Source organism: Microtus oregoni, unplaced genomic scaffold (genome assembly GCF_018167655.1).
Source record: "Microtus oregoni isolate MIOR12 unplaced genomic scaffold, Mior012 000064F_ref0000363, whole genome shotgun sequence".
NCBI classification, from domain to species: Eukaryota; Metazoa; Chordata; class Mammalia; order Rodentia; family Cricetidae; genus Microtus; species Microtus oregoni.
In genome coordinates, this window is record NW_024543874.1 from 5,785,801 (window position 1) to 5,801,291 (window position 15,491).

A 15,491-nucleotide genomic window follows, 5' to 3' on the forward strand; every position below is an offset into this window, starting at 1 on the left:
AGCAGGTGTTTCATTGTCCCAAGCTTCAACCTTACTATGTTGAACTCCAGGCCCTCTTGAGTCTACCTTCCCAGGGCTGGGATGGCAGGCCTGTGCCACTCTCCAGACTACTATCTCAGACTGCAATATTTAAAGTTAAATATTCTAACAGTGCAGCCGGGCGGTGGTGGCACACGCCTTTAATCCCAGCACTTGGGAGGCAGAGGCAGGCGGATCTCTGTGAGTTCGAGACCAGCCTGGTCTACAAGAGCTAGTTCCAGGACAGGCTCCAAAACCACAGAGAAACCCTGTCTCGAAAAACCAAAAAAAAAGAAAATTCTAACAGTTCTATCCAATGATATACACGATGATACTTACATGCTGAGGAATAAAGGTAGGAAGACAGTAAGTTAAACATCTTTCTTCCTGTAAGTAAACCATTTTTTACAAGGTCAGAAAACGTTCTTCTGTAAAACTGCCATTTATACATACTACAGACTCCAATCTGAGTTATTTCAGTCAGTTTCTGATAGTGTGGCATTGTAGTCTCAAGTATGCATGTCCTGTGTTCAAAAGCCAGGCTTCAAAAAAACTGGCAGATATGGAGTGGTCAGAAATTACTAGGGCCTAGAGGGATGGCTCAACAGTTAAAAATACTTGCTGTCCTTCCAGAGGACCAGAGTTCAGTTCCCAATACCTACATTAGGAGGTCCACAACTGCTCATCAAAGGATCCCACACCTTCTTTGGACCTCTGAGGATACTGGACACTTGAGTGTGTACATACATACAAGATACATATATACAAATAAAATATTTTTGAAAGAAATACCTTGGATTCACTGCCCTTTGATATCTTTTAGTATTCTTTTTAATTTAAATTTTTTATGAGAATTAAGTTTTGCCTGCATAAGCCAAAAGAGGGCATCAGATCTTCTGGAGCTGGAGTTACAGATGGTTGTGAGCTGCCATGTGAATGCTGGAAATTGAACCTAGGTTCTCTGGAAGAGCAGGCAGTGCTCTTAACTGCTTTGCCATCTCTCTACCCATTACCCTTTGATGTTTTGTTTATTTTTTGAGACAGGCTCTATGTAGTCCTGACTGTCCTGGAACTCAATATGTAGACCAGGATGGCCTCGAACTCACAGAGATCCACATCCTTCTGCCTCCTGAGTGCTGGAATTAAGAGTGTGCATCTCTACTCTGGGCCATGTTTTTGTTTGTTTTTTTTTTGTTTGTTTGTTTTAAATAAGAGAAGAGTGAACTGATCTTGGTATTTATTTAAGATTGAATTTATTATTTTGATAGGTATGAGTGTTTTGCCTGCATATATGCGTGTGTACTGTGTGGAGATCAGAAGAGGGCATAAAATCCCTTGGAATGGTTGTGAGTGAGCTGCCATGTGGGTGCCTGGAAATGAACCCAGGTCTTCTGGAAGAGCAGTCAGTGTTCTTAACCACTGAACCAACTAAACAGCCTCCTGTCTTATTTTCAGTTGATTTTGGTTGCATGATCCCCTATGGGGGTCATAATCCACAGTTTAAGAAGCTGGGGTTTGGCTAGGTGGTGGTGGCGCACACCTTTAATCCCAGTACTTGAGAGGTAGAGGCAGGTGGTTCTCTGTGAGCTCGGAGTCTGAGGACAGTGGAATGGCCCAGTGGGTAAAGGGACTTGCAACCAAACCTGGTGACGTGTGAACAAGTCATCATTGTCTCAGTGAGCCATGTTCTGAGAGCTATGAACCTGTGTCACAAACTTTCAGAAGCCTGTTGCTAGCAAGCAGACTCTCCCAAAACATGATACCACATACCTGCAATTTCAGCTCTCATGAGGTGTTTTGATTTCTAGGCCAGCCTGGGCTACCCAGTGAGCATAAGGCCAGCCTGGGTTACACAGGAAGTATGAAGACAGACTAGGAATACAAAGCATGTGTTTATTAAAAAAGTAAAGACAAGCCAGGCCTGCCTGGGTGGTGCATACCTTTAACCCCACAGTAAAGGAGACAGAAGTCAGGGGATCTAGGTGAATTTGAGGATCAGAAGCTGGGCACACTTGTACACACCTATAATCCCGCACTGTGGAGCTGGGGGCAAGAGATTAGAAGTACAAGGCTATCCTCAACTACCTAACAAGTTGGAGGCCTGTGCTGTATTAGACTCTGTCAAAATTTAGACAAAGAGAGAAGAAAGAAGGAGAAAAAAGTTTTATTTTATGTTATAGGTTTTGCCTACACATATGTCTAGGTATGGGATCCCCTGGAACTGGAATTAGAGACAGTTGTGAGCAGTCATGTGGTTGCTGGGAACTCAACCAGTCCTCTGCAAGAGCAGCAAGTATCATTAACTTCTGAATCATCTGTCCAGCCCCAGGTAGGTTTGTTTATTTGCTTTAAAGAGAGAGAAATAGGGCTGGAGAGAGCTTCAAGGTGATTGGTCACTGTTGGCCTACATGAGCACCTGTACACACACACACACATATATAAATTAAAAAATAATAAAGATATTTTTAGATCTTTAGATTTTAGAACAAAATAGTTGTTCATGGGCCAATAAGATGGTTCAGTGAATAAGGATGCTTGCCTTCAGCCTGATGACCTATTTAAAAAGCTGTCATACAGCCGGGCAGTGGTGGCGCATGCCTTTAATCCCAGCACTCAGGAGGCAGAGGCAGGTGGATCTTTGTGAGTTCAAATCCAGGCTGGTCTACAAGAGCTAGTTCCTGGGCAGGCTCCAAAGTTACAGAGAAACCCTGTCTCGAAAAACCAAAAATAAATAATAAATAAATAATTTTTAAAAGCTGTCATACCTATTTGACAAGGAAGGTATATGACCACAAGTTGGTTTCCCTGAGGGAGGCTCATCCATTTCACTGGAGATCTGCTGAATCCTGGAATTTCCCCAACTTCAGGAAACTCAACTGCATTATATGTAATAATGGGGACTATGTTCAAGCTTTCCCCTGTTTACACAGAAATAAAAAAGTTGTTCACAGTCTTCAGATATCTCCTTAGAAATGTCTCCTTAGAAACACTTTCTAAGCCAAGAAAATGTTGAAAGGAAAAGGATTACCAAAAAAGGCACATATGCCTGGCAGTGGTAGTGCACACCTTTAATCCCAGCACTCTGGAGGCAGAGGCAGGTGGATCTCTTGAGAGTTTGAGGCCAGCCTGGTCTACAGAGTTAGTTCCAGGACAAAACAAAACAAAAACAAAACATAAAATGTTTGTATAAACCATTTTTGTAAAATTGTATGACTATCATTATCATGCATATAATATTTATACAATAACAATGTTCATAAAGAAGTAAACAATGAGTTAAAGCCCAGGTGGTACAGCGCTTGCTTGGCATTCATGAAGCCCTGGGTTCTACACCAGCAGGCCATAAGACAGACGTGATAACTTTCACCTGTGATCTCAGCACTTGGGAGGTGGAAGAAGATGAGCAGAAGTTCAAGATCATCTTAGGCTACAAAGTGAAACCCTGTCTCAAAAAAGAAAGAAGGTGGGAGGGAACTATGACAAGGAGCTGGGCCTAGCAACTCAAAAGGATGAATGCTGAGAGTTCCAGGCCAGCCTTGCCAACAGTTTGAGGCCTTATCTTAAAACAATCAGAGCCTGAAAGATGGCTCAGTGGGTAAAAGGGCTTGCTGTTGGCCTGATGACAGGAGTTTGATCCCCAGGACCCACATGGGTAAAGGAGAAAACAGACTCCTACAAGTTTTTTTTTGTTGTTGTTGTTTTTGTTTTTCAAGACAGGGTTTCTCTGTGGCTTTGGAGCCTGTCCTGGAACTAGCTCTGTAGACCAGGCTGGTCTTGAACTCACAGAGATCCGCCTGCCTCTGCCTCCCGAGTGCTGGGATTAAAGGCATGCGCCACCATCGCCCGGCCAGACTCCTACAAGTTATACTCATCTCCACACCCATAGACAAAAAATAAAAATATAAATGTAAGATAGGCAGTAGTGGCTCAGGAGGCAGAGGCAGGCGGATCTCCGTGAGTTCAAGTCCAGACTGGTCTACAGAGTGGGTTCCAGGACAGCTAAGGCTACACACAGAAACCCTGCCTTGAAAAAAACAAAGCATAAATAAATGAATAAATAAACAAATGTACAGAAAAACCAAAAACAAACAAGCTAAGTGTGGTGGGGTTTAGTGATACTTACCTATAATCCCGGCACTTGCCAGTTGATATCGGAGAATCAAGAGGTTGAAGCTCTTCTAGTCTGCTTTCTGCTGCTGTGATGCAACACTGACCAAAGCCCTTGGGAAGGAAAGGGTTAATTTGGCTTATATTTCCAGGTCCCAATCCATCACTGAGGGAAGTCAGAGAAGGAACTCAAGCAGGAACTGAAGCATACACCATAGAGGAAGGTTGCTGACTGGCTCGCTCACGCTCACGGCTTTCTCTCATACCTGTCTAGCGATGGCATTGCCTCTCTGGGCTATGCACTCCCTACCCCAAGCAATCATCAAAGATAATACCTCCCGGACATTGCCATAGAAAAATCTGATCTTGGCAATTCTTCATTTGAGTCTCACCCTCCCTGGAAGACTGCAGGTTGTCTCAAGAGGACAATAAAAAAAGAAATAACACAAGCCAAGCACAGCAGCACATGCCTTGAATCCCAGCACTAGGGAGGCAGATGGAGTTCAATCTCTGGGAGATCGAGGCCAGCCTGGTCTACACAGTGAGTTTCCCAGACAGCCAGGACTGTGTAAGAAGATCCTGTCTCAAAAAACAACAACAAACAAACAAAAAACAACATAAAGAACCTAGTTAGCATCAGGCCAACCTGACCTACGGCAGACCTTGTCACAAAGAGAAAAAAATGATAGCTACATTCGAGTGGGGATTCTCAATGACCTGGGCTCCCTATGTACTGAGCCCTTTTTTTCTTTTTGTTTGTGTCATTTCTTTTGTTCTTAAGACAGGTATTGAAATATAACTCAGCACTCCTGAGAGGCAGGCACATCTCTGTGAATTCACAGCTAACCAGTTCCAGTCTAGCCATGATAAGTAATGAGACCCTGTCTCTAAATATATGAATAGTTAAATAAATAAAAAAAAAATATATAGTCCAGGCTGGCCCTGAACTTGCAATCCTCCTGCCTCACCCTTCTGAATTGCTGAGATTACAAGTGTGAGCCATCAAGCCTGGTTTCTTTTCATTTTATTTTATTTATTTTTGTATGCTCTGTGCATTTGTGTGTATGTGTAGTTATGTACATGTACCATCTACAGGTGTCCCAAGACCATAAGTATTATTGGATCCTTTGGAGCTGCAGCTACAGGCAGCTGTTAGCCACCAGATGCCAGCTGTGGGTTTCGAGAACCAAAGTCAGGTCCTCTACAAGTAAAGGGAACCACCTCTCCAGGCCCCTGGCCTCTTTTTAATTTTTAGAATGATTTTAGTTTTACAAAACAATCATGGTTCTCAAAAAAAAAAAAAAAAAGCTTGTTTGCTTTTCTCTCCATAAGATGCCCGACTCACTGAATTTACATCCATGCTGGTGTTTTCCTCTTCCTTGCAGCAGGTCTTTGGTGACAATATTAAAACTGTATCCACTGTCCTACCAGGGCTCATAAGCCACCATTCTATCACGATTCATGCTGCTGCGGTTTCCAAGTTCTGTTTCCCTCGGGGACAAGTGCCAGTGAATGTGAGAAATGGCTGGCATTGTTGTGAGTTTCCTCCAGACTCAACTCACACATCCGTCTTCACACCGGGCACTCCCCCGACACCTGTCGAAGGATGGCTTCATTCCCCACAAGTCCTGCCTCTATGTTTCAGCTGGCACTGGTCACAGTGGGCACTCAAGAAGTGGTTGTCAGTCTACATTATAAACATCAATCCTCCACCAGGTCCATCAAGGAATAAAAGACAGGGGAGGCAGAGGGAAACTTCAATTCTTTGAGTTTAGCAGCTTTTTGTTGTTGTGTTGTTTTGAGACAGGGTGTCTGGCTAGCCTGGAACTTATTATGTAGAACTTACTATGAATTCCTAGAGATGTTCCTACCTCTGTCTCCCAAGAACTGGGATTATAGGAATGCAGTACCACAGTTGGCTTTGTAAATTTTGTTTTTGTTTTGCTTTTTTGAGTCAGAGCCTCACTATGTAGCCTTAGCTGGTCTGGAACTCACTATGTAGACCAGGCTGGCTTCAAAAATACAGAGATCTGCTTGTCTTGCCTCCCAAATGCTGGAATTAAAGGTGTGGGCCATCATCTCCAGCTTTTAAATTAAAAAAGTATATTATGAGTATTTGGGTGTGGGTATATGTGAAAGAACACAGGTGCTGGCAGAGGCCAGAGGTGTTGGGTTCCCTGGAACCTGAGATACAGGTAGTTGTAAGCTGCCCAGTGTTAGCTCTGGGGTTAATTCAGGGTCCTCTGTAAAAGCAGTGTGTGCTGTAATTTGTTTTGTTTTGTAAGACAGGATCTTGGTCTGTAGCCCAGGTTAGCCTCCAGCTCAAAGTAATCATCCAGCATTCCTCTCCCAAGTGCAGGTGTATAGGTGTGTACCAGCACACTCCATTCTGCCAGGTGTTTGTTTTGTCTGTTGAGACAGGGTCTCACAACCTAGCCTTGGCTAGCCTAGACCTCCTATGTAGTTACCGGGCTATCCTCAAACTGGTGCCAATTCTCTTGTCCCTGCCTTCTGGGTACGAGAACGAGGCTCTGTCAGGTTAGGTTTGTATTTGTTTAGGGTCTTCTGCTGTTGGTCTTTGTTTTTATTGTTTGCTTTTTGAGACATTCTCATCTTATAGCCTAGGCGGGCATGGAACTTGTGACTGTGCTGCCTCAGCCTCCAAGTGCTGGGGTTACAGAAATAAACCACAAGGCTAACTGTGTGTCATGTTTTATTATTACTTCTGTTTTTGTTTTTGGTGCTACGCAGAACACCCCCAGCCTCGGTTCCCTCTCAAAATCAGCAAAGACAGCTGGCGAGGTCTCATTAGGAATTTCAACACCACAGGTATTTGGATTGTTTGCTTTTGTTCCCTGCTGTCAGGGTCTCCTCGTGGTAACTGTCCCTTTATGACTTCATTCCCTGTCTCTGCTTCCATTTGCTGCTTTGTGATTTCATCAAAGGCACAGTTTAGCTCACGCTGGTCAGAGGGCCCAGGAGCCTGCTTTTGCGCAGACTCAGCTTTGGAGCCCGGTCTAGAACAGAGCTCTCTGCACCTCGTCCTCGGATGCAAAGGGGAGGTTTCTTTCAAGCTGGCATTTGCCTGCAACAGGTGATGTGCCTTTGGCTTCCGGAGCAGCGTCAAAGCTAGAGGCCAAGGGTGTACCTACTGCTTTTCCTAGAGTGCCTGGAATGCTTAACGTCTAACCCATGGCGGTCTCCCCACCGTCGCAGGCCAAGCCAAGCCAAGTCTCATCAATCCTCCAATTGCCTCAGAGGCTGGGGCCAAGCCTGGAGAAAAAAAACGAGTCTCTAGGAGAAGAACGGTCATGCCTACTGAGGGCCACAGCTGCAGCTCAGACCCTAGCCAGTATCGTCCGGCCTTGTTATGGTCCCTATGGCCGGCAGAAGTTCCTGGTGACTGCTAAGGGAGAAACAGTTTGTACAGGTCATGCCGCCGTCATCCTTCGAGCGCTGGAACTGGAGCACCCAGCTGCCCAGTTTGTCCGAGAAGTAGCCCAAATACAGGCAGAGAACACTGGGGATGGCACAACCTTTGTAGTTCTCCTGACCGAAGCCTTACTAGAGCAGGCCCAGTACCTTTTGTGGGCCGGCTTAGCTCGAAACCAGATCCGGGAGAGCTTGGCCACGGCCACAGCAGAAATCCTGACAGCTCTGCCTTCCCTGGCCATTCGCTCTCTAGGGCCTTTGGAAGACCCATCATGGGCCCTCTATTCTGTGATAAACACCCACACCCTGTCCAACACAGAGTATTTAACCAAGCTTGTGGCTCATGTGTGTTGGGTTACCAGAGAGCCAAATGGCACCTTCAAGCCTGAGCGTATTGGCGTGTGCATGCTGGAGGGGGGGACCCTGATGGATTCCCACATTCTCCCGGGGTTAGCCATATGTGGGAAACCCTGTGGAGAAAAGACCGAGGTGCTAGCTGATGCCAGGGTGGCCCTGTTCATTTGCCCCTTTGGTCCTACAAATCCATATTCCCTGGCCACGGCCCGTCTCTCCAACCCTGAAGAACTACTAAGATTTCAGAAAGAAACCGAACAAGCGGAAAAGGAAATAGCCCAGCTGGCCGTTATGGACATTAATGTGGCAGTGGTATGGGGGGAAGTTAATGAGAAGACGGTGGTCCAGGCTAACAATTGTGGCATCATGGTGATTCAGGCCAAGTCACGAAAGGATATGGTCTACCTGAGTGAGATGTTGGGCACTCCTCTGCTGACTCGGCTGCTTCCTCCCCTGGAGCCCGGGAAGTGCCAGAAGGTTTACAGGAAGGAGCTGCAAGGCAGTGTGGCGGTGGTGTTTGAGTGGGAACATGAGAATACACCTTCTCTCACTTTAGTCCTTAGGGGGCCCACCATCCAGGGACTTCGGGGTGCAGAGCAGGCTGTCTACTATGGCATTGATGCATTTTCGCAGCTGTGTCAAGATCCCAGAGTGCTACCAGGAGCTGGGGCCACAGAAATGGCTCTGGCAAAAATGTTGTCGGACAAAGGAAGCCGGCTGGCAGGCCCCAATGGTCTGGCCTTTCTAGCATTTGCCCATGCCCTGAGCTCTCTACCTAAAACCTTGGCAGAGAATGCAGGCTTAGCTGCCCAATGTGTGATGGCAGAAATGAGTGGAATTCACCAAGCTGGGAACTTCCTCACTGGAGTGGGATCAGACGGGATAATAAATGTGGCCCAGGAAGGGATATGGGATATACTGAAGACCAAAGCCCAAGGACTGCAAGCAGTCTCTGAGCTGGTGCAGCTGCTGGTGATGGTAGATGAGATCATAGTGGCCAAGAAGACTCCTGTTCACCAGCAGATTACAAGACCCACCTGGCAGACAAAGCAGTCCTCACCCCTGAGAGAAAAATGTTTTGCAAAATACGTATAGCAACACGCTAAATAAAGTAAGAACTGTCAAGGTTGGATAGTAACCTCCAAAATACTGAAGTTTTCCCTTATTTCTTTCCTTCACAACTGTGGCTTCTAGAGCCAGTTCGTTTTTGCTGGGGTTTTTTTTTTTGTTTTGTTTTTGTTTTTTGTTTTGTTTTTTCCAATGGGGTTTCTCTTCGTAAAAGCCCCGACTGTTCTCTGTCCTGTAATTCAATTTGTAGACCAGGTTGGACTCTAACTACTAAAGTGTGTGCCAACACGCTCACCAGAGCCAGTTTCTAACCTTTTCTTTTCTCAAGACAGGATTTCTCTGTGTACTGCTGGCTGTCCTGGGACTCACTCTGTCTCTGTAGACCAGGCTGGCCTTGAACTCACAGAGACCTGCCTGTCTCTGCCTCTGCCTCTGCTGGGATTAAAGGCATGTGCCACTACTGCCTGGTTGTTTCTAACCTTTTAAAGGATTTATTTGTATGTGTGTGTGGTTGAGGGGGTGTTGATGTGTGATATGAGTACTTTCATGTGTGTGCAAGAGGCACCCACAGAGGTCAGAAGAGTGTGTGAGATCCCCTGGAGCTGAAGTTACAGGCACTTGTGAGGGTCTATGTGAGTGCTGAAAATGGAACTCAGGTCCTTTGGAAGAGTAGCAGGTGCTCTCAACCACTGAGCCATTTCTCCAGCAATGAAGTTAGAGTGTAGAACAACATAAAGATGGGTATGGTGGTGCAGGTCTGTGGGAGGTGGATGCAGAAGGATGCGCAGTTCAAGGTGACACACAGTGAATTTGAGGTCAGTTTGGGCTATATAAATAAGACCCAGTCTCAAAACACTAAGAATGGGGACTTAGCTCAATTGGCAGCATGCTTGCCTAACACGCACAAAAGCCTAAGCCCCAGCACAACACACACACCTGGAATTCTAGACGTGGGCTTAGAAACAGGAAGATCACAAGTTTATTAAGGTCATTAATACTCACTAGGTTTGAGGACAGCATTGGCTGTATAAGAAGAGAAGGAAAGATGGGGATACAAAGAGGTTTTTTTAGTAAGAGCTCCATTCCAAGTCTTGACTTTTCTATTTCCTGTTTCTCTCCATCACACCTGTTTCTGCAGAACAGCAGTTCTAACAATTTCAAATCGAGAACCTGAACTAGTAGTTTGAGGCCAGCTTGTGCCACATGAAACCCTATCTCAAAGAGTTTCCTTTAATTAAAATATTTCAGGAATGCTTGGTAGCATAACAGTTTAATCCCAGCAGTAGAGAGGTAGAGGCAGGCAGATCTCTGTGAGTTTTAAAGCCAACCTGGTCTACATAGTAAGTTCTTGGCCATTCAGGGCTAGATGAGACCCTGTCTCAAAATAATAAAAATAAATAAATAAAAATTAAACTATTGCTATTTGTCTTCATGGTTTTTTTGTTTTGTTTTGTTTTTTGTTTCAATACAAGTTTTTATTTTGTGGCTCAACTTACTATGTAGCCCAGGCTAGTTTAACTGATCCCCCTACCTCAGTCTCTCTAGTGCTAGGAATTATAGACCTGAGCTACAATGCCAAGGCTAGGAATTTCCTTGTCCTTCTCTTTGTTTTTATTTTATTTCTTTCTTATTTTTTCTTAAATTTAAAATAGATTTTTTTCATACAATTGTTTTTTTTTTGTTTGTTTGTTTTGTTTTGTTTTCAAGACAGGGCTTCTCTGTGTAACAGCCCTGGCTGTCTTAGAACTAGCTTTGCAGACCAGGCTGGCCTTGAACTCTCAGATCACTGTCCGCCTCTGCTTCCAGAGGGCTGGGACTAAAGATGTGAGCTGCTTTGATTTAATCAAATAAAAGACATTATTTGGACCAGTGAGATGGTTCAGCAAGTGAAGATGCTTTCTGCCTAATGACATGAGTTCCAGCCTTAGCACCCACCGGATGAGGGAGAGAACCGACTCCCACAAACTGCCCTCCAGCACCATGTACTTGCTATGGCACACAAGCAAGTACACATACACACAATAATTGTTTGAAAAAAAACAAAAGCCAGGGCCAGAAAGATGGCTTAGTGGTTAAGAGCACTAGCTATTCTTCCAGAGGACCCAGATTCTATTCACAGCACCCACATGGCAGCACATGCCTGCCTGTAATTCCAATTCCAGAGGCTCTGACACCCTCACACAGACATACAAGCAGGCATAACACCTGTGCACATAAAAATGAGTGAAAACTTTAAAAAAAAAAAAAAGGGTTTGCCAGTCAGTGGTGGTGTGCACTTTTAATCCCAGCACTTGGGAGGCAGAAGCAGACGGATTTCTTTGAATTTGAGGCCAGCATGGTCTACAATGAGAGTTCTAGCTATGATTAGTTTATAACAATATAAAGATAGATTGCTCCTCAATTTAGTTATAATTCTAAGACTCCAACGAGTGGGATTACAGGCATATAGCACCACATAAGGCCATGAATCTTCTGAAATCCAGAGTTGGTAAAATCAAAAGAACACACAAATTTCCCCAAGGGAAGGTGATGTCACAGAACAGCAAAGGTGGTGGCGAGTCAGCTACAGACAGAGTTCAAGGAAGAGGGTCCGAACAGAGAGCATCGTGCAAGAAATGCTTGTTTCCAAGATCTAGCCCTCCTTCCACTCCCCACGTCCACTTAAGGCTCTTGGGAAGGACGCCAGATCCTTGTGCATGCTGGGCAAATGCAGTAGCAATGCCCCCGTGTATCTCAGATTCTTTTAGCCTGGGCTGATGGCCATCTCCATCTGACTGCCTGCCCCTTGAGCTCTCTATATTCATGTTTGATCTGCGAACCAGCAGTGTGAGCATCCATTACCATCGAGGACTGATCTGTCCCCTTTGTCAACCTGTGGGACTGATGGGCAGCTTACAGCTTGAGAAGCAAGCATTGACCTGGGCAGCAATGTCGCATCCCTGTGTCTGTATCCTAGAGCCACAGTAGCAAAGATCCTTAGTAATAGTGTCTGCGTCAATGCCCAACATATGACTCAGCTTGTCTTCTACTCGCAGTGGAGAAGTGGACCAGAACCTCACCTCAGTTTGGCAGATCCCCATCTGCTTCTGGAGGTATAGAATGGAGGTCCCCTTGCCAGACCTCAGTTCTCAGGCCTTGGCTTCTGGTTGGCTCCACTGTCCTCTTCTGGCATTTACTTCTCTTCCATCCCAGAAGTGGCAACGCCTGGGGCTTATCCACATTCCCCTGGACCTGCCTCTTTCCCAGGTCCTTCCCTGTGTCACTCTCATGGCTGCACTCTGTGAGTTGGTGTCCTCAGCTAAAAGTAGATGAGAAGATGCAGAAAAACAGAACAAGGATGAAATTAGGAGGAAAGGAGGGAGACAGGAGGCTGACCTGGGGATGGCACCCCAGTTTGGTAGTGGAACTGTTGTCTCCAAACCTCCCTCCACAAAATCCTTGCAGGCATGAAGAAAAATGTCGTGCATTCTAAACTGGGGGTGGGGGAGGTAGGGGATGGGGTGGAGAGGGATGAAAACAGCACAATCTAACATGGGAGAGGCAGAGGCTAACCTGTCCCTTCCCTGATAGCTAAGAGCCTTCCCAAGAGTCCCTCCTTACCACAGAAGGGCTCTTTCCCAGAATCCTTTGCCTATCCTCACAGGCTAAACACTCTTGGAGTATAGGTCAAGGGATTGACAAAGACAGAATTCAAAAGAACAGGGCTTCAGAAAAGCATATAACTCAGTTGTTAAGAAAACTTGTCTATGGGGCTGGAGAGATGTCTCAGGGGTTAAGAGCACTGCCTGCTCTTCCAGAGATCCCAGGTTCAATTCCCAGCACCCATATGGCAGCTTATAACTAACTGTCTATAACTCCTGTTCCAGGGGATCTAATACTTTTTTTTTTTTTTTTTTTTTTGGGATTTTTTCGAGACAGGGTTTCTCTGTAGTTTTTGGTGCCTGTCCTGGCACTAGCTCTTGTAGACCAGGATGGCCTCAAACTCACAGAGATCCGCCTGCCTCAGCCTCCCGAGTGCTGGGATTAAAGGCATGCGCCACCAACACCCGGCTGGGATCTGATACTTTCACACATGTTGTAGGAGCTGCGGGCTGCGTTCCTGCTGCCTGGCTCCCGGCCACCTGGCTAGCTTATGCCCCGAGAAGGATTCTAGCCTACATCCATCCTGGATTGGAGCTTTATCACATATGCCCTGGAGAGCAGAGGCTTGGCTCTGAGCTCACTTCCTCTTCCTCCCAGCATTCTGTTCTGTTTACTCCACCCACCTATGTCCTAAACTATCAGGCCAAGCAGTTTCTTTATTAATTAACCAATGACCTTCCTCCATCACACACAGACATACAGGCAGGTAAAATACCAATGTACCAAAAAAAAACCCCAAATAAATAAATTATTAAAAAAATAATAATAAGGCCGGGCGGTGGTGGCACACGCCTTTAATCCCAGCACTCGGGTGGCTGAGGCAGGCAGATCTCTGTGAGTTCGAGACCAGCCTGGTCTACAAGAGCTAGTTCCAGGACAGGCTCCAAAACCACAGAGAAACCCTGTCTCGAAAAACCAAAAAATAATAATAATAATAATAATAAAGAATACTTGCCTAACGCTGGACATGCTCTTTGTGAATTTGGTTTTTTTTTTTAGATTTATTTATTCATTATATATACAGTGTTCTGCAGGCCAGGACACCAAATCTTACTACAGATGGTTGTGAGCCACCACGTGGTTGCTGGGAATTGAACTCAGGACCTCTGGAACAGTAGGCAGTGCTCTTAACTGTTGAGCCATCTCTCCAGCTCCTCTCTGTGGATTTGTGAATTCCACCTTGATATATAAAGCAAGTTCCAGGCCTCAAAAATATCTATCTAGAAGATAGATATCTAGATAGACAGATATTTAGATGAGATTAAATAAGCAAATCATGGGAGTAATCAACCACTTTCTGAATGGATTTAAGTCCAGTTCCACAAGATGAAACACATTTGGTACCATTACATGGCTAAGAATCTGTGACTGAACAAGTTCTAGGTCCTATGGTAGAAGCTATTGCTACCCTGCTATCCTGACATAGTTTAAAACCAATTTCTGATGAATCGCCATTACACTCATAGATCAATGAAGCTCTCAGTCGTCCTCCGAAAAGCAGATGGTGATGAACACAGTGACCTACAACTGGCCAAGCTGCAGAAAATAAGAGACTGCAAAGCGCTTAGCCCTAATAGGAACTACCTTGCAGAAGGAGGTAGAATGAGCGTGAGAGCTAGAGATACTCCAGCCACTGCAGAAACCAGGCTGAGGCAATTAGGGTGGGTAGGCCAGTGTCTGTGACCTCCACAGAGTAGCGACTGCCTAAATTGCCTGGAGAGATGGGGAAGAGGGGAGCAGACTCACCCTGAACACAAGGAAACAGTGTTTTCTGGACATGCTAGGACAGTTGCCCATAGGAACTCACCACAGTGGCTGTAACAGCTTGCACAAGATCTGTGGAAGCCCAGACTAGACCAAATCTCAGCATCTGTAGGTGAGATGGGCACAAAACCCCCACCCCTAGCTGCAGAGGTGCTGGTGATTGTTAGCTTGTGGGATAGGGAGCGACAGTTTTCTCTAAGAGTATAAGCCCTGATAAGTTGACCACTCTGAAGTGGAAAAACCACACAGACAAGATTATTGAGGCAGCATAAATTGATCTTGAAGGATTAAAAAAAAAGAATAGTGGTCAGGGTTGGTGGCACCTGCCTTTAATCCCAGAACTCAGGAGGCAGAGGCAGGTGGATCTCTATGAATTCTAGGCTATTCTGGTCTACAAAGCGAGTTCCAGGACAGATAGAGCTGTTACACAGAGAAACCTTGTCTCAACCAAAAAACAAAAATATGTTGTATGAAACTCTCAAAGAACTTAAAAAAAAAAAAGTCTTAGGACTGAGAAGATAGCTTAGTCAGTAGAGGGCTGCCCTGGTCAGCATGAGATCCTGACTTTGACTCTTAGACCCTATGTTTATGAAAAAAAAAATAGATTTAAGGAAACAGCATTTTTCAGACAACAGGGAAGAATCTCATATGAACTTACAGAGATTGTGACAGTCTGCACAACACATACACACATAAACACACACATATACAATCTACCTAATAAAAAAAAGCTTGTAATTCTACATGTAATCCAGTGCAGGCTACTTGACTAGCTTCAGACAGTTTTTTCTTTTTTGGTTTTTCGAGACAGGATTTCACTGTAGCTTTGGAGCCTGTCTTGGAACTAGCTTTTGTAGCCCAGGCTGGCCTCGAACTCACAGAGATCCGCCTGCCTCCACCTCCCGAGTGCTGGGATTAAAGGCGTGCGCCACCACCGCCCTGTGCTCCAGACGGCTTTCAAAAGATCTCCTGGAGAAGCACTGAGGTAGTCTGGAGATCTGCCTGCCTCTGCCTCCCAAATGCTGATATCAAAGATGTGCCCGGCACAAATAAATAAATCTTAAAAAAAATAGCAAGAAAGTAAAAAAGGAAAGAAGGAAAGGAAG

The 15,491-nt window shown here is 45.3% G+C and overlaps 1 protein-coding gene across 1 annotated transcript; it reads left to right on the forward strand.

The window, feature by feature from the left end:
* Positions 1-7,317: 7,317 nt before the first annotated feature.
* On the forward strand, positions 7,318-9,006 carry Cct8l2 (chaperonin containing TCP1 subunit 8 like 2). Its single transcript, XM_041640536.1, has one exon. It carries the CDS (start codon positions 7,318-7,320, stop codon positions 9,004-9,006), a length of 1,689 nt encoding a protein of 562 aa, XP_041496470.1.
* The last annotated feature ends 6,485 nt before the right edge of the window (positions 9,007-15,491 follow it).